This window comes from Rhinatrema bivittatum, chromosome 11, assembly GCF_901001135.1.
Source record: "Rhinatrema bivittatum chromosome 11, aRhiBiv1.1, whole genome shotgun sequence".
Classification (NCBI taxonomy): domain Eukaryota; kingdom Metazoa; phylum Chordata; class Amphibia; order Gymnophiona; family Rhinatrematidae; genus Rhinatrema; species Rhinatrema bivittatum.
In genome coordinates this window covers 78,245,975-78,268,955 of record NC_042625.1, presented here as the reverse complement: position 1 = coordinate 78,268,955, position 22,981 = coordinate 78,245,975, and the positions used below count along the sequence as shown (strand labels likewise).

The 22,981-nt window shown below is 52.0% G+C and overlaps 1 protein-coding gene across 3 annotated transcripts in view; it reads left to right on the top strand.

The window, feature by feature from the left end:
* PLEKHG2 (pleckstrin homology and RhoGEF domain containing G2) overlaps positions 1-22,981 on the top strand; it is a 50,802-nt gene that overhangs the window by 7,331 nt on the left and 20,490 nt on the right. For 2 of the 3 annotated variants that reach the window (XM_029619822.1, XM_029619821.1), the window contains exons 2-8: positions 2,793-2,866; positions 8,592-9,046; positions 11,245-11,345; positions 16,184-16,250; positions 20,443-20,489; positions 21,110-21,260; positions 22,797-22,928. In XM_029619822.1, the coding sequence (XP_029475682.1) occupies positions 2,818-2,866; positions 8,592-9,046; positions 11,245-11,345; positions 16,184-16,250; positions 20,443-20,489; positions 21,110-21,260; positions 22,797-22,928 (1,002 nt within the window). In that variant the 5' untranslated portion in view covers positions 2,793-2,817. The remainder of the gene's footprint in view (positions 1-2,792; positions 2,867-8,591; positions 9,047-11,244; positions 11,346-16,183; positions 16,251-20,442; positions 20,490-21,109; positions 21,261-22,796; positions 22,929-22,981) is intronic. The other variant, XM_029619823.1, reaches the window with a different exon arrangement.

Sequence of the window (22,981 nt, the reverse complement as noted above, 5' to 3'; positions counted from 1 at the left end):
TGTGCTGAGCCACAGAGGCCTTAGACAGCCCGGTTTAGTAGGAGACTTGGCTTGGCACTAACAGAGTGGGCGCAATGCCATCATCTCATGGATACCGACGTACACAGTACAGCCATTGACTAGATGATGGTAGCAGAAACATTCCCAGTGGACTCGCAGGAAGAAAGAAGCTCCAGCCCCCAGAGCCCTGCAGGAATTATTCAGGAGAAGACCTGGGATAGTTGAACTCATGGCGTTTGACAAACCTCCCAATTGCTCTCCTGAAGCGCCAGAGGTTTCTCTGTTTGTTTTGCTAATGTTGGGCCTCTCACACTTTTCAATGTCCCTTTCTGGGTTCACGAATGGTAGAAACAGAAGTACCAGGAAGTCCTTGACATTTCACCCTCACCACCTTGAAGCTCCGGATATCTCAGTCCTAACATGGAGAGTCCTCGGCCAGCACGCCCTTTCTGAGACCACCACCACCAGAAAACTGAGAACACCCCTTCTGAGGAGCTTCTGTCCTCTGCTGGAATCCATTCCAAAGTCTAGAATCAAATAAGTTGGGATGGAATTGAAAATAGAGGAGGAAAATCATCTCTCTCTCCCCCCCCCCCCCCCCCCCCCCGAAGTTGCGAATGAAGGCTGATGGCTCAGAAGCACCACAGATCCCATCTCTTGTCTTATCTCCCAGTCCCTGTAGGTGGGTGCCAGCTGTGAAGAATCCCACTGTCACCTGAGTGACTTCCCAACATCTACTGTCAGAGACGGTGGTGCAGCTGTGGTCCCTGGGACAAGTCATCCAGGGAGGAACTAGCACCGGCGCCTGAGGGATGAATGTGGTTGATGGGAGAGTTTGGGTCATGCCTAGCTGAGCATCAGGGCCCTCTCTGCATGTCTTGCGTGTGCAGGCCCTCATCACAGATGGCTCTTGGACCCCAGCTTCAAAGAACGGATTGCTCTCTTGCTTTGATGAACCCTGGTCCTCACTTCCAGGATGCAGCAGTGTGCTCCGAAATTGACGTAAAAATGAAAACAAAAAAAAACAGAAACCCAGTGCCACTGCCACAGCAAATAGGGGTTGCGAGGAAGGGGCAGTTGGTGGTGGGAGGGGAGGTTGTAGGTATTGCAATGGATTTTGTGGAGGGGAGTCACTAGTAACTATAGAACGGAAGTGTTTATATAAGAAGCAAGCGTGAAGGCCCTCGGGCCCCCTGGCTTTGGAGGAGGGGACTCACCGATGTTCATGGTATGTTTGGCACTGGCCTGTGGATGCATATGACTGGCATTTGAAGGTAGACGTCAGAAAGGCAAGATGTCGCCATGTGGTGTGCTGGCTGGCCTGGTGACTCGGGGCAGTGTGGGTGCTGCCATGTAGAGGGGTCTGGAGTTTGATTCCCAGCCCCAACTTACAACCAGGCCTAGGGATGCTGCAGTGGCAGTGATCACAGCCCCTTGGTGGAGGAAGGAGTCATAGTCATTGTGAAAGGGTGACACCTAGTGGCGAGAGTTAGGGCCCATGATTGGCAGGCCCAAGGACTGTCACTGTAGAGTCTGGACTAAAAGAAGTTGGAATGGAATATAAAATAGGGGGTGGGGGTGGGGGAGAATGGCACCAGATCCCAGCTCCCGTTATTGAGATGGAAGTGCAAACAAGCAGGAGGAATCTGTGGATCCCCCCACTGCCTACCCCCCCCTCCCCAAAGAAAGACTGACCCTGACCCTTCCATAAGGAAACTCACCGCTTTAGTTACAGACTGCAGCAGTCACCGAGAAAGCGTATTCAGTACAGCCTGGTCCTTACTGCAGAGACTGGAGAGTGAAAGCAGAGAAGTTGTACTGGGTCCTGCTGCAGGGCTGGGAGAACATGGCTGTGCACAAAGCTGCCATATGTGTGAGCAGAGTCCAGGGTCAGCTCAGGGTCTCTCAAGCTGGCCCCGCTCCCATGGCATGAGTTCCTCACGCTGACACAGCTCTGCGTAGAGAATCCAGCTGTGACTGGCAGCTGTTTCATTGTTCACCCTCGAGCATGCCATGCAAGAATACCTCTCTCTCTCTCTCTCTCTCTCTGAATAGAAGACCTGAAACTGTTTTCTACGGCTGAAAGGGTTGCCAGATGGGGCAAGTACAGAGGCCAGCTTCTGGGCTAGCCTTGCCTTTTCGGCGCTTCCTGGCTTGGTACGGACCAGCAGCAGCAGCACATGCCAGGATGCTGTGGGTCAGGCATTAAAGCCTGGGAGCAAGGCGCTGCCTGTAAATACACCCAGTGCAGAGCTGGCTTTGGGGAGTGTCTCTGGTTACACTGTGTCAGGGCTTTTGCAGTTTTCATTCTTAGACCGTCAGTAATCCAACGCCCCTCCCCCAGGGACAGATTCTGGCTCCGGGGGTCTGCTGAAGTTTCTGGTTTAATGTTCTGGGGGACTCCAGGTTTCTGCAGCTAGAAAGTGAGTGTGCAGCAGTGCATTCTGCGCGTGTGAGGTGAGCCTATATGATTGCTTTTGTAAGCTGCCTGGGTGTCTGTGTCCCTTTTATCTCTGCCTGCCTGCCAGTTCTGTTCAGGGAAGGACCCTGGCAGGTGCACTTTGTGGAGCAGGGGAGCTGGGAGGGCAGGGACTATCTGTATATAAGCTAGGTTGGAGGGGGTAACTGTGTATGTGTCCCTTAGTCAAGCCCTCTTAGGCTTGATTCAGGGGATATATTTGCCTCATGAGATGATTGGTGTGTTTTTTTGGGGCGGGGGGAGAGACAAGTGCATGCAGGGAGGACAAACGGACTCTGTGTGTCTTCACTTCTGGTCTCTTCTTGCCTTTCAGAGCGTCAGTTTGAGATCGGATCACCATGCCTGAGGGAGCCCGACGGGGCAGCGTGAAGAAAGCAGCCAAGCAAGGTTTGTGCCCTCCCTGTCGCCAGCATCCTCCAACCCTGTGTAACGATTTGCGGGCAAATCATCTTTCACCTGATTGTGCAGCCACCTCGGGGCAGAGCCCTGGGGAGGGGGATTTCTGGAGATGAGAAGAAAGAGGGCTGCTCTGATTATAGGCAAAACTAAGATCCAGTTGCATGCAGATGAAGTGAAGCGAGAAACAGAGAGCAGGGCAGGTGAGAAGCTGACAGAAAGAGTTTGGCAGAGCTCTAATTACTGCTGTAGGATGCAGGGAAGGACCGAAGCAGCCACCACCAGCACCAGCTCTCCACGCCCCACCTGCTGTGGCTTCTTGTTTCCTGCTTCTTAGTGGCAGGAGGTGAAGAGGTGTTTATGCAGTGTGGCGGTGCTGGGGGAGGGTTGTGTGAATGTGTTGAGAGCAGTGTGAGAGTGCTGGGAGTGTGAGTGTGTGTGTGTGTGTGTGTGTGTGTGTGAGAGAGTGCTGGGAGTGTGAGTGTGTGTGTGTGTGTGTGTGTGTGTGTGTGAGAGTGCTGGGAGTGTGTGTGTGTGTGTGATGTGCTACGCCAGGGGGTGGGAGAAGGTGTCTGCGCAGAGTGCGCGTGCTCCCGGCTCTAGGCTGTCACGCAGCTGCTGCGGTGGCTGAGAGTGCAGGATGAGCAGCTGGAGGAAGAGCCGTGGCTTCTCTGTGAGACGCATGGGAGCCAGAGCCCAGACAAGGACTCCCTGCTGCACTGCTCAGGTGATTGCACAGGGCTTGGGATAGCTTTGAACCCTGTGCCAAAAAGAGAAGAAGAGGGTGGGGGGGGGGGGGGGGCACATGGGTTCAGTCTGAATTCTGCAGCTGGCACCTGGTTCTGACCCAGTGTTGCCCCTTAGGCACTGATTCAGTGCTGGCACCACACCATCCTCAGTCCACCTCCCTCCAGCAAACCTCCAAGTTATGTGCAGTGAACCTCGAACTCCACTGGCAATCCTCATAGCACAGTTAGTGCAAGGATTAAGCCTGCGCTCCTCACGGGCCCTGCCACCCTGCACAGAAGCACAGAGAGGGCAGGACCTGTGAGCAGAGGCTTTACCCCTGCGCTCACCGCCCACTGAGGATCACTACTGGAGCCACGGCAGGAGGAGGAGGAGGAGGCAATGGCGGTGGCAGTGGGAGGGGTGTTGTCTAAGGTCCAGGGCAGAATTGTGGGATGGAGGAAAGCAGGAAATTTACCACTCCCCAAATTTGTCACCCTGGGAACAGGCTTAGTATGCCCGTGCATAAATCCTGGCCTTGCGACAGTGTGTGCTAGCGATGAAGACACGGAATCAGTGTATACTGGCGATGGTTTCACAGGGCAGTGTGTGCTATTGATAAGGGCATGGAAACAGTGTATACTAGAGATGGTGACATGGGGCAATGTGTGCTAGTGATATTGACATAAGGGAAGTGTGAGCTAGGGATGAGGACATGGGAGCAGTGTGAATTAATGATGGTGACACAGAGCAGTGTGTGCTAGTGATAAGGTCATGGAAGCAGGGTATACTAGTGATGGTGACATGGGGCAATGTGTGCTAGTGATATTGACACAAGGGCAGTGTGAGCTAGTGATGAGGACATGGGAGCAGTGTGAATTAATGATGGTGACACAGAGCAGTGTGTGCTAGTGATAAGGTCATGGAAGCAGGGTATACTAGTGATGGTGACATGGGGCAATGTGTGCTAGTGATATTGACACAAGGGCAGTGTGAGCTAGTGATGAGGATATGGGAGCAGTGTGAATTAATGATGGTGACACAGAGCAGTGTGTGCTAGTGATAAGGTCATGGAAGCAGGGTATACTAGAGATGGTGACATGGGGCAATGTGTGCTAGTGATATTGACACAAGGGCAGTGTGAGCTAGTGATGAGGATATGGGAGCAGTGTGAATTAATGATGGTGACACAGAGCAGTGTGTGCTAGTGATAAGGTCATGGAAGCAGGGTATACTAGTGATGGTGACATGGGGCAATGTGTGCTAGTGATATTGACACAAGGGCAGTGTGAGCTAGTGATGAGGATATGGGAGCAGTGTGAATTAATGATGGTGACACAGAGCAGTGTGTGCTAGTGATAAGGTCATGGAAGCAGGGTATACTAGTGATGGTGACATGGGGCAATGTGTGCTAGTGATATTGACACAAGGGCAGTGTGAGCTAGTGATGAGGATATGGGAGCAGTGTGAATTAATGATGGTGACACAGAGCAGTGTGTGCTAGTGATAAGGTCATGGAAGCAGGGTATACTAGTGATGGTGACATGGGGCAATGTGTGCTAGTGATATTGACATAAGGGCAGTGTGAGCTAGTGATGAGGACATGGGAGCAGTGTGTGCTAGTAATGGCGTCAGAGGGGCAGTATATGCTAGTGATGAGGACATGGAAGCAGTGTGTATTAATGATGGTGACACAGAGCAGTGTGTGCTAGTGATAAGATCATGGAAGCAGTGTATGCTAGTGATGGTGACACGGGACAATGTGTGCTAGTGATATTGACATAAGGGCAGTGTGAGCTAGTGATGAGGACATGGGAGCAGTGTGTGCTAGTAATGGCGTCAGAGGGGCAGTATATGCTAGTGATGAGGACATGGAAGCAGTGTGTATTAATGATGGTGACACAGAGCAGTGTGTGCTAGTGATAAGATCATGGAAGCAGTGTATGCTAGTGATGGTGACACGGGACAATGTGTGCTAGTGATATTGACACAAGGGCAGTGTGAGCTAGTGATGAGGATATGGGAGCAATGTGTGCTAGTGATAGGGTCAAAGGAGCAGTGTATGCTAGTGATGAGGATGTGCTAGTGTATGCTAGTGATGAGGACGTGCTAGTGATAGGGTCAAAGGAGCAGTGTATGCTAGTGATGAGGACATGGAAGCAGTGTGTATTAATGATGGTGACACAGAGCAGTATGTGCTAGTGATAAGATCATGGAAGCAGGGTATACTAGTGATGGTGACATGGGGCAATGTGTGCTAGTGATATTGACACAAGGGCAGTGTGAGCTAGTGATGAGGATATGGGAGCAGTGTGAATTAATGATGGTGACACAGAGCAGTGTGTGCTAGTGATAAGGTCATGGAAGCAGGGTATACTAGTGATGGTGACATGGGGCAATGTGTGCTAGTGATATTGACACAAGGGCAGTGTGAGCTAGTGATGAGGATATGGGAGCAGTGTGAATTAATGATGGTGACACAGAGCAGTGTGTGCTAGTGATAAGGTCATGGAAGCAGGGTATACTAGTGATGGTGACATGGGGCAATGTGTGCTAGTGATATTGACATAAGGGCAGTGTGAGCTAGTGATGAGGACATGGGAGCAGTGTGTGCTAGTAATGGCGTCAGAGGGGCAGTATATGCTAGTGATGAGGACATGGAAGCAGTGTGTATTAATGATGGTGACACAGAGCAGTGTGTGCTAGTGATAAGATCATGGAAGCAGTGTATGCTAGTGATGGTGACACGGGACAATGTGTGCTAGTGATATTGACATAAGGGCAGTGTGAGCTAGTGATGAGGACATGGGAGCAGTGTGTGCTAGTAATGGCGTCAGAGGGGCAGTATATGCTAGTGATGAGGACATGGAAGCAGTGTGTATTAATGATGGTGACACAGAGCAGTGTGTGCTAGTGATAAGATCATGGAAGCAGTGTATGCTAGTGATGGTGACACGGGACAATGTGTGCTAGTGATATTGACACAAGGGCAGTGTGAGCTAGTGATGAGGATATGGGAGCAATGTGTGCTAGTGATAGGGTCAAAGGAGCAGTGTATGCTAGTGATGAGGACGTGCTAGTGTATGCTAGTGATGAGGACGTGCTAGTGATAGGGTCAAAGGAGCAGTGTATGCTAGTGATGAGGACATGGAAGCAGTGTGTATTAATGATGGTGACACAGAGCAGTATGTGCTAGTGATAAGATCATGGAAGCAGTGTATACTAGTGATGGTGACACAGGGGCAATGGGTGCTAGTTATGATGACATGGGAGCGTGTGCTAGTAATGGTGACATAGGGCTGTGTGTGCTAGTGATGGAAACATAAGTGTAGTGCGTGCTAGTGCTGAGGACACAGGGCCAATGTGTCCTAGTGATAGTGATGGGGATAGGCACAATGTGCTTTCCAAAGAGCCTCCTCCAGCAGAAGGAACCTAAGGACTGAAAACATGGCCCTGAGCCCCTGGCCAAGGAGGCTTCCATGCCTGTGAAGAAGATCAGAATGATTGATGAACAAAGTGTCCGGAAGAGGAGAATCAGGAAGCAGAGCCTCTCTTATAACGGACTGATCCCTAGAGCCCTTTGAAGATGCAGGAGGCTCTGCCAGCCTCTCTCTTTCTTGTGGCCTGAGAGTATGTTTTGCCGGTTTCTGCTGGTATAGAGTCTACGGCCTTCTGCTTTACTGGGCGGCAGGCTCTTACAGGAGGCGCCCTCCCCCAACACAAGGCTCTCATTGCAGTCATCTGCCGGTTTCTGTTTTCTTTCTGTTTGCAGGATGAATATATCCTGTCTAACCCTTGCGAGGGCTGAAGCGACATTCTTGAGTGCAGTCGAGCAGGGTCCGTCGGTCGCACACTTTCTGGCCCTGCCCTCTTCCTGTTTTTTTTGTTTGATTGAAAAATCTTTGATGGGAACAGAAGTTCCCCCTCTCCTCTGCATGTTTTCTGGGCGATGGCGCAGTGCCCTAGTGACGTGTACTGCAACAGCAGGAACCGCCCTGCCACCTTTGGCCAGGGGGTGAGGGCTGGGAGGGGGGGGGGGGCCTTAATCACCGAGCTGCCACCGCACGCCCTCACCGACGCCTGTGCCAGCACACTGTCCATGCCACGCTGTGGCTGTTGGTGTAAGGTAGTCGGAAGAGAAGTCGCACTTGATCAGTGGCGGTGAATCTGTGCTGTGGGTGCCCAGGCTGGCACTCATGGCCCAGTTCTCGGCATCCCCAGTTGGCAAGGAGGGAAGTCCCACCCAAGACGCTGCTTGCGTGAGACCCCCCCCCCCTCCCCGGCACATGACCTCAAAAAGATTCTCTGACGGACCAGCTAACCTCCTGCCATTTGACCTCCAGGTTACACTGCTGCCTGGAAAGTGTCTGTAGATGGTGTTACAATTAACTAACCAGCCAGCGGTGCCTCGCTCATACAAGCTCAAGTTGGGTGAACGTTGGCTTGATGACCTATGTTCCACCAGGTTGGTTCCATCTGTTCCAGTTACTCAGCCTAGGAGACATTATTTAATGGACCGTTACTGCTGGCACGTTGTATTAAAAGCTGTTTCTAGCTGTGTGCAGCGCTGCAGGCTGTGCCCCGGAACAGTGATAGCCAACTGTGGTTGGGGTCATAAAGGTCAGCCACCGGCATCTGTGTCCGTTAGATTCTGCTAGCCAGCCTTTGTGTTGCATTGGAATTAAGGGTAGTGCAGCGAGTCCCCAGTAGCCATAGTTAGTTTCCATGTCTAGGGTCACTATATAGGGGTAGTGGACATCAAGGCGGCAGTGGTATATATATATATAGATAGATAGATAGATAGATAGATAGATAGATAGATAGATATAGATATATATATACAGACTTGGTGGGGGGGGGGGGGGGAGCGTAATAACTTTACTATACTAGTGAGCATCCCCTGATGTGATGTGGGAGGCTGCAGCCATGGTGCAGTCTCTACTTTTATTGGTTGTGCAAAGTTTCACCCCTTTTCTCTCTCCCTCCACAGCAGGGCCTAGACCTTCCTCCGCCTCCTCGCTGAGCGGGATTCTTTCCAGCATGTCCGCTGAGCCCATTTCGGGCAGCTGCACCTCAGTGAACACGGTATGCTCAGACAGCGACAGGCCCATCAGCCTGAGCTCCTCGGCCTCCTCGGCCTCCCTGCAGGACAGTCACAGCTCCTTTGGTAGCTCCTCCTCTCACTCTGGGCTGCCCTACCTGCAGCAGAATGGCAGCGACATCAGCCTGGAGCTGACCCCGGTCGTGCAGCTGGACGGCCAGCGCGAAGCCGAGGGCTCTTATGTCATGAGGCGCTTCCAGGCCGACAGCAGGGGAGGGCCCTGGCCCCCAGTCGTCAGCAAAGGCCGCGATCCCAGAATGAAGCTGTCGCACCTGGACAGAGTCGTGCTGGAGATCGTGGAGACTGAGCAGGCCTATGTCAGGGACCTCAAGAGCATCGCAGAGGTGAGTTCTCAACCTTAAACTTGGGCAGGGAATCACTGATACCCCGGCATGGGAAATTAGCTACAAGCCCATTCCATTTCCGGGATACTGGATTGTATGACCGGGCAGGTGGGAAAGAACTGGAGCCTGGAAGTTGCTTGAGAGCAGCTCTGTCCCCCTGAGGGTGTGGTCCTGGTTCTGTGCCCTCCTCCATAGGGGGGCTTTTTTTTCCAATACAGAGCCTCTTGGGATGAGCAGAGGCGAGAACCCACCCCCCTCCCAGGGATATTGTGAGTGGTTTCTTTGCTGGACCCTTGTCTTGTTAAGTCCACTTTAACGGTTTCTGCAAAGTGGTTCCAGTATCAAGAGAATGCTTTGAAGCAATCTGTGGTACCATCCACAGATCCAGCACTTTTCCATGGATCCAAAACACGAGCTCCGCATTGTAAAGATGTGAGCAGAATCCAGGCAGCAGAAAGGAAACTTTCGGAGCACTGAAAGGATGTAATAAGACAGGATGAGGAATGACAATTTAAATATGTATTTCATGAATGAGAAAGTCAAATATTAAAAAGAATGCTGGAAAAGCAACGTGCTGAAAGAATGGGAGATTGCCAGAAGAAACTCTTCAATATCAACCTACAGGACAAAGATCCAGCAGATGGAGGACGAGATGGAGCTATGGTGATCTGCAGGGAAGCTGTCCTTAGGTAGGGGTGTGGGTGGGGGGAACAGGACAATGACCCCAGGTCCTGAGCGTTGGGGAGCATCGCACTACTGAATTATCCCTGTTCCAGCATGATGTCATTAGGCCCTGTGCCCGACCAGCAGGAGAGTGGTGCTTGTGTCTTGCTCCTCCTCCTCCCACTGGCTCCTCTCCCTTCTGCACCAGTTAAAAAACTGATCCGATCTGCACAGGAGGGAGAAAAGCCTATGGCAGCAGGAGTAGCTCGAGATACCCGTCTACCCTCCCCTGCTGCCCTGTTGGCCGGCCATGGAAGAGGGGAGGGAGGGGACAGCGAGAGAGAGAGAGAGAGGCCCTTTGGAGGAGCAGCCTTCTAACTGGCAAATCAGGGACTGAGGAGGGGATAGTGGAGACTGAGGGATGAAATAGAGGGGAGTGAGAGAGTGGGGATTGAGGGAAGCAGGGTTATCCTTATTGGGGAGGGGGAGTTGATCCAACTGCCCCCAACATCTCTTCCAGTGGGGCAGAAGGTATGCAGACCTCAGGTATGGAGAGAGCTCTCCCGCCTCCCTTGGTGTTCAGCCCCTGGAAAGGGGGGACCTGCTCTGTCCACTCCCCACTGGGCCCTGCAGCTGCCTAGGGTCAGCCCAGGAAGCCAGAACAGGGTGATGATGATGATGATGATGATGCTGCTCTGAGGTCCGTTTCGTACAGGTTTTCGTTCTCCATGCTCCAGCCTTGCTGCAGCAGCAGATTTTGACTACATTTCTTCACTTCTCTCCCGACCTCCGCATCCCCAATACGGCCGACATCCACGGGGAAAATGATGCTTCATTGGCCACAGTAACAGACAAAGCTTTTCTGCCCCGTTGGCCTCTGTTCTTCGGTCGTGCCACGGCGGTGCTGCTTCCACTGTGTCCAGCTGGAATTCTGAAGAGAGGGTTTGGGAATGACCTAGAAGGGCAAAATGTAAAATAACAAGGAGAGCCAAATATGGTCCCCACCCCATCATCTCTAGACTCAGAGGGGGCTGCAGGACACTGGCGGGTATCCTCCCCACCACCTTAAGTGGTACTTAGCCAGGTGTGCAGGAAGCTGACTGCGCTGCTTAATTCTGTTACTCCGCACCGAGAAACCTGAGGACTTTTTTTTTTTGGTAATTTATAATTTCATGTTTTTAGACTTCCTTTCTAACTTCAGCTCATGACGGTCTACAACATTTTTTCAGGTATGACCTGTCCCTTCCTCGAAGAGCTTACAATCTAAGTGGGAACCTGAGACAATAGGAGAATAAGTGACTTGCCCAAGGTCACAAGTCGTATCAGGGAGGGATGCGGGATATGGACCCTGGTTTCCCCGGCTCACAGCCCAGGGCTCTGACCGCTAGGCCGCTCCTTCCCTCCCTCCTATTCTTGTCAGAGCAGCAGAGAGCTCGCTCAGGTGCTGGGGTACACATCCCCGTTACAGAGCAGGCGTCCAGTGCGGGCCTCCTTGTAATCATGGAGCACCAAACTCCTCTCCCTCTTCTTTACAGGATTATCTGGGGTGTATCATCGACTGTGACCACCTGCCCCTCAAACCTGAGGAGGTCAGCAGCTTGTTCTGCAACATTGAAGATATTTATGAGTTTAACAGGTGAGTTTGTGATGTGCAAGAGCACCGCCTGCCCGGGGATGGCATCACCCAGTGATATGGTAAATGACGCAGATAAAGACCAAAATGGCCCATCCAGTCTGCCCTGCAAGATGGTTAGGGTTGTAACTGCTGCTCCGTGCAGGCTGCAGCCCCCTGCCTCCCCGTGTCTTCTGTTTAGGGCTGTAACTGGCACGCCCTGCCTTGCAGGTTATATCCCCCATGCAGGAATGCCTCACCTAAAGTTGTCAGGTGCTCAGGGACCTCGTTGCGTGGCCAGGGACTGTGTGGGCACATAGATGCTTCCAGCAGAGTAAAGCTGCCGGTCCTTCCTGCTCACCTTTCTTCTCTGAGACCTTGAGGCTGGAGTTTGATTTTTGTCTCTTATGACTTTCTTTTAAGCTAGTGAATGTGGGAGCCTGGCCTGGGATTTGCTGCAGCCCAGGGGACTAACACAAGGAGCTTTTCTCTAGTTCTCTTGCCTTTGGTCTCTCTTGCCTGCTCGCAGTTTAACTCTCTGATTCTATCTGTCTCTAGCCTTTGTCAGCCTGGCTTTTTTTTTCTCTTTCTTTTAACTCTCACGGTTCAAGAAGCCTTTAAACTTTCTTGGCCTGACAATCCATGCATGTGTTGCCAAAGTGGTAAAAGGAAAGAATTACAAACTACAGGAGAGAAATGAAGACAAATCCTCAAGTTGTGGTGATGCTCAATATTGTCTCTGGTTAGATCACATTTCTGGCCGGGTCACAGCTTACAATATACTGTAGTTTGCTTCTAAGGCTGCCATTTCTCCCGTTTCCCCCAGGATTATGCAGTTTTTCCTGCTCGTTCTTGTGTGGGAAGTCTTTTATTTTCTCTGTCACTTTTGGGAAATGTTCGGGAGGAAATGCATTTCTGTTTCTATCTCTTCAGCCTTGCACTGCCTGCAGAGTTAGGCTTCTCAAGGTATTTGGTGTTACTGTAGTTTGAAATGTTGCCATTTCATAGACAGGATTTTTGCTGTTTGAGTCCTGGCAGTTAGTGCTGTTCTGGTATATTGTATAGGTTTATTACGTAGGTTTTCAAGCAACTTTTTTGCAGGGTATTGTGTTGCTTCACAATGCGTCCCGTAATGGAGGGAGTTTGTGTGGCTTTTACTGAAATGACACCAGAATTTGAATATTGTTTTGTATGATTAGTAGTAAGGAAATGTGTCTTAGTTCTGCTCTTCACCCCATGCAATTACCCCAATGCATACTGTTAAGGGTAGTAACTGCTGCTCCATGCAATTACCCCCATGCATTCTGATAAGAGTAGTAACTGCTGCTCCATGCAGATTACCCCCATGCATTCTGATAAGGATAGCAACTGCTGCTCCATGAAGATTACCCCCATGTATTCTGGTAAGGGGAGTAACTGCTGCTCCATGCAATTACCCCCATGCATTCTGGTAAGGGTAGTAACTGCCACACCATGCAATTACCCCCATGCATTCTGGTAAGGGTAGTCACTGCCACTCCATGCAATTACCCCCATGCATTCTGGTAAGGGTAGTCACTGCCGCTCCATGCAGAATACCCCCATACATTCTGATAAGAGTAGTAACTGCTGCTCCTTGCAATTACCCCCATGCCTTCTGTTAAGGTTAGTAACTGCCTCTCCATGCAGTTACTCCCATGCATATCTTTACCTTACAGCTAATGGATGAGGACTTAGATTTGTTTTCGTCCTGCTGGTTTCCTCCTGCTCCTATGGGCTGCCAACTCAATCAGAATAAGCTTATATTGCCAATTAGCCTTCATTCAGAAGTACCCGGGTGGGGGGATTCCCCATGGAATAATTTTCCCTCTGGTCAGGGAATACAGAGCATGACTCCCTCTGGAATCTGGTAGGTGTGCACCCTGTATCCAGCCAGTAGGTGTCGCTGTTGAATGATGACTGGGAATCCCTTCCCCTGCCTGGGATTATGAGGGCTGCCTCTGCAGCATTCTCGGCCAAGCCGGGGAGCAGAAACCACACGGGAGAATCTAACCTAAGTTATTCACATGGCAGCACACAGCACTTCCCCAAGCCATGGGGCTGGCCCAAATATATAGATTTACTTATATCACAGGTCTTATCTCTGCTCTGCATGGCAGTTGGCCATCATTTCTCTGTCCCCTGCTGCCTGAAATGGCTGAGGCAGTAAAGATGTAGTCTCTAGGAAACACTCCCTTTTCCCTGAAGGAACTTGGAATTACAGCTAATTGCCCTATGCAGGAAATAATCCTAACAATTAAAAAGCATTTACAGTTGCATGTGGGGATCATCAGCCTGGCTGCATTGTATTTGTGCAAATGGACAGGGGAGGGGTCCTGGTTATTGCCCAAACTTCCCTGTTGCCTGCACACTTTGCTCCCAGGGGAACTATCCAGATCGGCTGCAAAATGACTTTTCTCACCCGAGGGATCCTCCCAGAATTCAGCTGTCACCCATAGGTTAGGAGCAGAGAGAGAAGCTGCTTCTAGTCCACTGCCTGAGCCCAAGCCTTGCGAGCTTCCTCAGAGCAGTGCCCTCCAGTGCTGCCACCTGTCAGAAACCGAGCAGTGAGGGACTCTGTCATCACACAGCGCCCCACCACCCCCCTCTTCCCCGAAACACACACAGCTCACTCTCTTCACCTCAAATAGCTCTTTGCACAGGCCCTCCAGCTCCAGATCAGGCTGCCTGTCAGTCCCTGAATGGAAACCAGACGTTTGTAGGTACCCTGCCACTGCTGGCCTTACAATAACTCCACTTCAGCCCGAGCAGGAGGGAAGAATGCGGCATCCAGCAGCATTTCTGAAAAAAGTGACAGACTGAGCGCGCTGTCTGGGAGTGTGAACATCCAGGGCACATGGATGCCTGCCAAAGGCCCCCCCCCCTCGCGCTCTCCTTTCCCTTCAGTTGCAAAGTGTTATGTGGGGAGGGGGAGATGGTGATTTCCTTCCAAGGAAATGAGAACTGGGGCTCCATCTGTATCCATTTAAGAGATTTTCAGCAGCGTGAGCTTGCAGCTCCCATCCGCCTGGAGCTTGGGGATTAACCCTTCATGGGAAGCACTGCACCCCCCCACCTAACTCCCAATCTCTCCTCCCCCCCCCCCCCCTGAGCTCCCTTCCTCTCCCAAAGCAGACAGGGCAAGGCTGCTCTGGCAGAGGATCCAGAAACAAGGAGTCCACTCATCTTCTGCTGGGTGACCTGTGTGTTTACGATACAATGGGAAGATGACAGGCTAACCAACCGAATACTTATATTGAGAATGGTACCAACAAGATGCCCTGTTCCTGACCAATGTGTGGCTCATAGAAGGCATTAACCATTCGATAAGAGAGGATTCCTGTGTCTTTGGTGCCGTATTCCTTAGAAAACGCTCGGATTGGAGGTGGTATGGTGCAATATTCAATGAGCAAGGGATGGGGGAAGAGGATACAGATGCCTTGGACAAACAGCCAAGCTGGTTTTGGTGGCTGCATGGATTTCTAGAAAGCTTGGTGCAAACCCATGGAAGGGGGACCCATTTGAGTGCTGGATTATGAGAATCATGGAGGAAGAAGATAAGGCCTGAGATAGCCCTCCCTGGCAGAGGTGGTGGAGGCCTGCACTTTAAGAGATGCTGGGCAGGCTTGGAATGGCTACGGAGGGCAGCAGTAGGCAAGGGGTTGATCAGACAAAAGACATGGGGGGTGGGAAGGGGCTGACGAGCTGCAGTTGACCTGAGTATTGAAATATACGTGCTCATCTACCCAAAGTGGAAGAATTTCAACGGGGGCAGACTGGATGGGCCAATTTGGGGGTTTTCTGCTGTCATTTACTCTGTTACACTGTTCCTCTGGGAAGGCTCTGGATTTGGGGCACTGATATTTGATTCTTCTGGTCCTGCAGCGCTAGAGAGCTCCATATGAATCTTGTTTCCAAGTCTCCGTCTCTAATAAAATGCTAGAATGTTTCTGACATGCCCGTGCAGTGAGAGCAGAGGAAGGAGCTTCTGATGCTCCGAGGACAATGTAATAAACAGACTTTTAGGGAAACAAATCAAGCAAGACAGGAGAACATGAAAGAAAATGCCAGAATCCGCTGGAGACCGGCTGACCTCAGTACATCTGGCAGTGGTTAGCTCGGTGCTGTCTTTCCCTGCTCCTCATTTCAAGCCGAGTTCCCTGCATTTCTGCAAATCCGTTTCCCACCACCGCGGGCTCTCTTTGCCCGACCCGGACTTTCTTCGGGTTCTGGTTTTTTGCTCCTTGCCACCCCCCACCTCTGAAAGGACGTTCTCTGTTCTGCTCCTCCCCCGAACCCCAGAAGGAGCCCCCAGTAATCCGGGGCCAGTCAAAGGGGGCCGAGCCGTCGCCTCTGCTCTCTCCAGCGAGGGCTGCTTGTTGGCTCAGGAGCCAGGGCCCCTGGTGTGAGCAGGACCAGGGCTGGGGTATCTCAGGGACGCATCTGGGTTGACTTGGCTAGGAAGAGAAGCTTGCCCACGTCTCAGCCTCTCTGCTCCACCCACAAGGAAACTCCTTTGTTACTGTTGCAAATCCCATCAGAGCCAGGGGTGGATACTTTGTATCCAGTCCTCTGTCGCGCGCTTATCCCTGCCCCAGTATGCGCCTGCACCTGGCAATGCGTTCTTTCTGCCCGCCACAGGCTGGCACTGCATGCTCTTCTTGCAGGGTAGAAGGGCATGGGGCAGGGGCTCCCCTCACTGCTTGGAAGGGCTGGGCAGTAAAACATCTTCAGCCTCGCTGGGGAGCCTTAAGGAGGTCTCTGAACCACTCTGTGCCCAGGCTCGTGGAAGGACCAGGGTGAATCTGCTGTGCTCTGACCATCTCACCCTCTTCCTTTCCCAGCGAGCTTCTGGAGGAGCTGGAAGGTTGCCGGAGTGCCCACTCCATCGCCGAGTGCTTTGTCCAGAGGGTAAGTTATGCCAGCCGGGCAAGTGTCTGTTCTTGTATCCCCTTTCTTCAAGGCCCAGATGGTGAGTGGGGGAGGTAAGGTTCAGGGCTGCCATCCCATCTTACTCCTGCGGACAAGCAATGAGCTGCAAAGCCCCCGGCTGCAGAGGATGCAAGGTGAACCTGGCTGACTGGGCCATTCCTTTGCCCTGCCTCCTTCCCAGTTTCCAGACCTATTCCCCTGACCGATTCCGAGCACCCCCTGCCTTCCTCCCCCACCCCCCACCGCTTCTCAAGGGCCCCAGCCTGAGTGCACAAAGGATAGGGGCAGCATGGGGAGACAGTGAAAGCGGGCAGCGAGTCAATGCTCAGAGCCAAGGCTGATGGAGGGGCCAGAAGAGGGCAGCGAGACTCCAGTGCAGTGCTGCCCTGGTGTCGGACCCTCTGGCACTGCCCCGTTCCCTGTCTGCAGCTAGCTGAGGATGGGATGGGATGGGGGGGGGGCATCTTATTTTTGCCTGACACTTAGAAAGGGATCCCCCACCCCATCAGTAGCCCCCAAACACATTTGTTTGGTTTGTTTTTTTTTTGGGGGGGGGATGGGTTGCAATTACATGCTTCTGGCATTCTTAGCGCCTTCACAAACTCTCTCTCCCCCCTCTCTCCTATACATTTAATTCCACATCTGGGTTTGATTCTTTCTATTCGCTTTCATTCTCCAGACGTCCCCCTTTGTTGTATTCTTTACGCACACGGATTTTATTTTAAGTTAATGTCAGTCGACTTTATGGTTTCATTGTCTCCGCTCTCAGTGCAAATGAAAGGTCAGAAAGCAGTGTTAAAGCAGGGGATCCGATGGCAGCTAGAGACCGCGAGACCCATCCAGACATTTGTAATGAAGGATCCTTTCTGCTTATTCCAGGCTATGGTGGTGAATTTTCTTACCATTTTAGCCCCCTCCACCTTCACTGGAAATCCGCTTTCGGATTGCATCCTCTGCCCTTTCCGCAAAGAAATGTTATCCAATATTGTGCCTGAGTTTTCCCTTCTTTGAGCCTCATTTCATGACCTCTCCTTCCACAACTTCCATTCATCTGCAAAACTTCTTTGCATCTTCGACGTATTTGAATGTCTCCGTCATTTCCTTTCACCCTAAGGGACAGGTAGGCAACTTCGGTCCTGGGATGCCACAAACAGGATATCCACCATGAATATGCATGAGGTATATTTGCAAACAATGGAGGCAGTGCACGCAACTATAGCTCACGCATATCCATGGTGGATATCCGGGAAACCAGACCTGTCTGTCACGCTGCCTACCCCTGCCCTAGGGTATATATATTGAAATCCTTAAGTCTCACCTCAGAGAGCTTTTGGGGCACATCCTACATGATTTGGGTAGCCCTTCTCTGGACTGCCTCCGGACCATGCACACAGTACTCCAGGTAGGTAGCGCCAGCAGTGTGTTCAGAGGCATTATCACCTCCTATTTCTTGCTGGCTATACCTAGGGCTGCCCTTAGTGGGGGTCAAGCAGGGCACGAGCCCCGCCCTCAGTATCCTCGGGGATGCTGGTGGACCATGCACCAGGCTAGGAGGTACGAGCCTCCTCCTCCTCCACTTTTCAAGGATCCCCCCCCCCCCACACACACACACACTCACCTTTCAATGTCAATAGGGGGCTCGCCCCTCCTCTGTGGTCAGCCCCAGTTATGCATCTCCTGCTGCATCCCAGCATCCCTCGGGCTCTGACCACTGCTTTAGTACAGGTTTGCTCACCCTCAGGTCTCACCTTCAGCCTATTCTGTACCCTTGGACTTCTCCACCCCCAAATTCATGACTTGCTGCTTTATTATATTGAATCTTGGCTGACAAACACTGGAGCACTGCTCAGATAAGACGGGGCAATTTTCACCCACATAAAAAAGGGTCACTGAGAATTGCCTCTCCCCCTTCACTATGGGTAAAAGGGCCAAAAACGGGCAGGGAAGGGGTGGGGTTAGGTCAATAGAGGGAAAGGCCCACGTGTACATCCCGCTGTGTGCCAGCAGCCAAATTTGCAAAGGACAACCCCTTGGGGAACAGCATGACCCATGGGCCTGAACCCCTGCGGTCACTCTGCGATTGGCCCCGTGAATCTTGGCTGCCAAGAAGTCGACCGCTGCTTGGGTTTTCGTAGACCCTCATTGAGTCTATTTCATCAGTGTCACAGCAGGGGCAGCGTGTAGTGTTATAAGAGGGCATCTCGGTTTTGGTTTTGCTCCCCAATTCCTGGCAACATTACAATTTATTTGGATCCTTTCCTTCGGGTGCACCCGGCCGAACGTCCCTTGTCACTGCTCAGGGCTGAGATGCAGAACCTCAGGACCGTTCTCCCCCTTGCCCGGGGCTCTTCCTCCCAGCGCAGCCCAATAGATCTGCTAGAGCTGGGAGAGTGCAGAGGTCTTGGAAGGCTGCCCGGAAAATTCGTCACCCCCCCCCCCCACACACACACACACACCTCAGCCCAAGCTGCTGCTTTCCTGAGGTTTCGGGTCAGCCTCAGATCAGTCCTGACCCCGAGCACCAATGCCTGGGTTGCTCGGGGTCAGTTGGAGAGAGAGCGAGCCATCCAGCCCGGAAGCTCTTGTGGGCTCTGGTCTAGTTTTCTGCAGGCTGTGTTTGCTGTGTTGGCTTGGAGGTTTCTGCTCAAGTACTTACAAGTCACCTCGTCTCTCTTTCTGGTTTATTTTCTTTCAATCTCTTTGTGTCTTCTACCCCCTCCTCCCATTGTCCTCCTGTTTTTTTGTTATTCTCTTACTTTCTTTCTGTCTCTCTGACTCCCTCCTTTGTCCCTCTGTCTGTCTTTCTCTTCCATTAGACTTTGGAGATGGTCTGGAGCTCCCTAGCTTGCTGGCCAGGGCCGTTGCCCTCCCGATGCAGTGGCCCTGGGTGCATGCACTGTGGAAGCTCACATGTAGCCTGGTGGGGGATGGGATGGAGGATAACCTTCGGAGGAGCCATTTTAGCCAGGTGGATGCCTTTCCTCAAAGCGGTAAAGAATGAACTACAACATTCAGAAGAGAACTAAGAGATTCCTGACACTGGTGATGCTCGGTATCATCTCTGCTCATGCTGAGGTCAAGCTTTCAAGCCTTATGTACCCAAGTGAATTGGCCCATCTGAAAATCCAGCCAAAGGTCCTCCCGGGGCTCTTCAGCCTGCAGACGTTTAGCCTAACTGAAGGGAGGTGTTCCTGGGGGTGGGGAGGGCGGGGATGAGGAAACTGCATGCAGATCAGATTTTCAAATCCGCCTGCTGTTGTTTCCTAGCAGAGATCTGCCTGCAGGGAAAAGCAGACGCTAAACTTGCCAGTCCTTCATGTCTGTGTGCAGTTTTCCAAGGGAAAGTACCCGCGTGCTTTACTCTGGAGATTAGGCAGGATGCCTATGGGCACCAATTACCTGGATACTTTGCACCTAGGCTGGCTGTCTGAAGACGGGATCCGTTGTGCTTCCGGCCTGGTGGCAGGATGCCACATACTGTGCTGCTCTAGCTGCTGTTTCTCCTCTTTCCCCTGCGGAGTATATGGAGTTTTTCCTGCTCATTCTTTTGTGGGAAATCTTTAACGTTCTCTGAGAGTTTTGGGGAAATGTGGCAATCTGATATCTTTTTGCTGTTTTGCTCAGTAAAGGAGGACGTGCATTTCTGGTGTATTTTTCTAATTAAGGGTTACTTTCGCTGCATTTCACGTGGGTCTCTCCGAGGGCGACATTCAGAGGCTTTGCCCTGGTAACTTTTGAAGTTATCCGGAGAAAACCCGAGATTTGAAAATGTCCAACCCCCACCCCAGCTAAATTTCGTCCGCAGAACTCATTACGCGCGGAAAAACTTAGCCAGAGTAAAAGAGGCAGTGATGGATGCGTTCCGGGAGCGTTGCTAAATCTTAGCGGGTGTCAGCGAGCCTGGTCAGATAAGTACCTGTCTTAAGCTTACCCAAGTAATGTTCCTGCTTACGGCCCGCTGAACATCTGGAATAAGCACAAAGGAGCCTGTGTTTTGCATGTGTGTCTCAGGGGAGGCATTCTGCTAGTCTGCTAGTAACTTTCTCTCTCTTTCCATCCCTCACTCTCTACATCTCTGTGTCTTTCTCTGGCTCTCTCCTTTACTGTTCCCTGTTCTCCTCTATGAGTTTCCTTATCCCGCCTTTCTAACTCCTTTCTCTCCTCTTTGCAGAGTGAGGAGTTTGACATATATACCCTCTACTGCATGAATTACCCCAAGTAAGTATGACAGAAATGTATGCTTTCATCCAGGCAGCCCAGCTGCAGGGGCTGAGGAAGCCTCCCTGAGCAAGCAGGATTAGTAACTTTAACGAATCAGAGGAGAAGCAGGGAAAAATCTGAACTCCGTTCCATGGGGGAGGGCGTCCTAGCATATATCACAGCCTTCTGGAGCTGCTTCCAGAGCTCCTGGTATCTCTGTATCTAGGCACATATATCTCGTCAGAATGCCTAACTGGACCTGGGTCTGTCAGAACCGCTGGGTTCTATACACAGCCAAGCACATTTCATTAGAACACCAGCCCAGAGCAGGCTCTTCTGGACACACCAAGCCCGGTCCTGAACACTAACGATTATGAGCACTAGACACTGCATCTGGGATCAGCCAGCACTCATCTGCCAAAGAGCCAGCAGCACAGGCTGTCATTGCCCACAGCTCTGCCAAAGCTTTGGAGGCTAAATTAATTTTCCAGACATTGTTGATACTGATAATCCCCATGAACAATGATAATGAAGTCCCAGCTGCTGCTGCTGCCGCCCCTTCCAGGCCACAATCTCTCCAGTAGCTATCCTGGACCAATTTCACACTCACTCACTGCCTTCTCCCTGTGTTCTTCCAGCTCCGTGTCTGTCCTCCATGACTGCATGAAAAGCGAGGTCCTGGCCAAGTTTTTCCGTGAGAGACAGACAATGTTATCACACTCCCTGCCACTGGAGACCTACCTTCTGAAGCCCGTACAAAGAATCCTGAAGTACCATCTACTGCTGCAGGTGAGGGATATGGGAGGAGCCCTGAGGAGTCTCCCTGCTGCATGTGAGGGATGTGGGAGGAGCCCTGAGGAGTCTCCCTGCTGCATGTGAGGGATGTGGGAGGAGTCTCCCTGCTGCATGTGAGGGATGTGGGAGGAGTCCTGAGGAGTCTCCCTGCTGCAGGTGAGGGATGTGGGAGGAGCCCTGAGGAGTCTCCCTGCTGCATGTGAGGGATGTGGGAGGAGTCCTGAGGAGTCTCCCTGCTGCATGTGAGGGATGTGGGAGGAGTCTCCCTGCTGCATGTGAGGGATGTGGGAGGAGTCCTGAGGAGTCTCCCTGCTGCAGTTGAGAGATGTGGGAGGAGCCCTGAGGAATCTCCCTGCTGCAGGTGAGGGATGTGGGAGGAGCCCTGAGGAGTCTCCCTGCTGCATGTGAGGGATGTGGGAGGAGTCCTGAGGAGTCTCCCTGCTGCATGTGAGGGATGTGGGAGGAGTCCTGAGGAGTCTCCCTGCTGCATGTGAGAGATGTGGGAGGAGCCCTGAGGAGTCTTCCTGCTGCATGTGAGGAATGTGGGAGGAGTCCTGAGGAGTCTCCCTGCTGCAGGTGAGGGATGTGGGAGGAGCCCTGAGGAGTCTCCCTGCTGCATGTGAGGGATGTGGGAGGAGTCCTGAGGAGTCTCCCTGCTGCATGTGAGGGATGTAGGAGGAGTCTCCCTGATGCATGTGAGGGATGTGGGAGGAGTCCTGAGGAGTCTCCCTGCTGCAGTTGAGAGATGTGGGAGGAGCCCTGAGGAGTCTTCCTGCTGCATGTGAGGAATGTGGGAGGAGTCCTGAGGAGTCTCCCTGCTGCAGGTGAGGGATGTGGGAGGAGTCCTGAGGAGTCTCCCTGCTGCATGTGAGGGATGTGGGAGGAGTCCTGAGGAGTCTCCCTGCTGCATGTGAGAGATGTGGGAGGAGCCCTGAGGAGTCTTCCTGCTGCATGTGAGGAATGTGGGAGGAGTCCTGAGGAGTCTCCCTGCTGCAGGTGAGAGATGTGGGAGGAGCCCTGAGGAGTCTCCCTGCTGCAGGTGAGGGATGTGGGAGGAGCCCTGAGGAGTCTCCCTGCTGCATGTGAGGGATGTGGGAGGAGTCCTGAGGAGTCTCCCTGCTGCATGTGAGGGATGTAGGAGGAGTCTCCCTGATGCATGTGAGGGATGTGGGAGGAGTCCTGAGGAGTCTCCCTGCTGCAGTTGAGAGATGTGGGAGGAGCCCTGAGGAGTCTCCCTGCTGCAGGTGAGGGATGTGGGAGGAGTCTTGAGGAGTCTCCCTGCTGCAGGTGAGAGATGTGGGAGGAGCCCAGAGGAGTCTCCCTGAAGCAGGTGAAGGTTAAGGGAAGAGTACAGAGGACTCTTTCATTGGTTGGACTCCTTCCTTCTGGTCAAAGAATCCTGAAGTCTCCACCACGTCTGATTCTGGGTTAGAGTTTTGGGTTTTTCACCATCTTGTTGATTGCTGTAGGGGATCTTAGACGTTTGTATTTCTTCTGCCCTGAATTTTGTTCTTTCTTTCCTTTATGTAGGAGCTGGCAAAGCACTTTGACAAGAACAGCCCCGGCTATGAGACCGTGGAAGAAGCCATCATCACCATGACAGCAGTCGCCTGGTACATCAATGATATGAAAAGAAAGCAAGAGCATGCAATCCGACTGCAGGTGCAGAGTAATTCCATGATTTTATTTATGGAGCAAGAACAGGCACTTCCTGT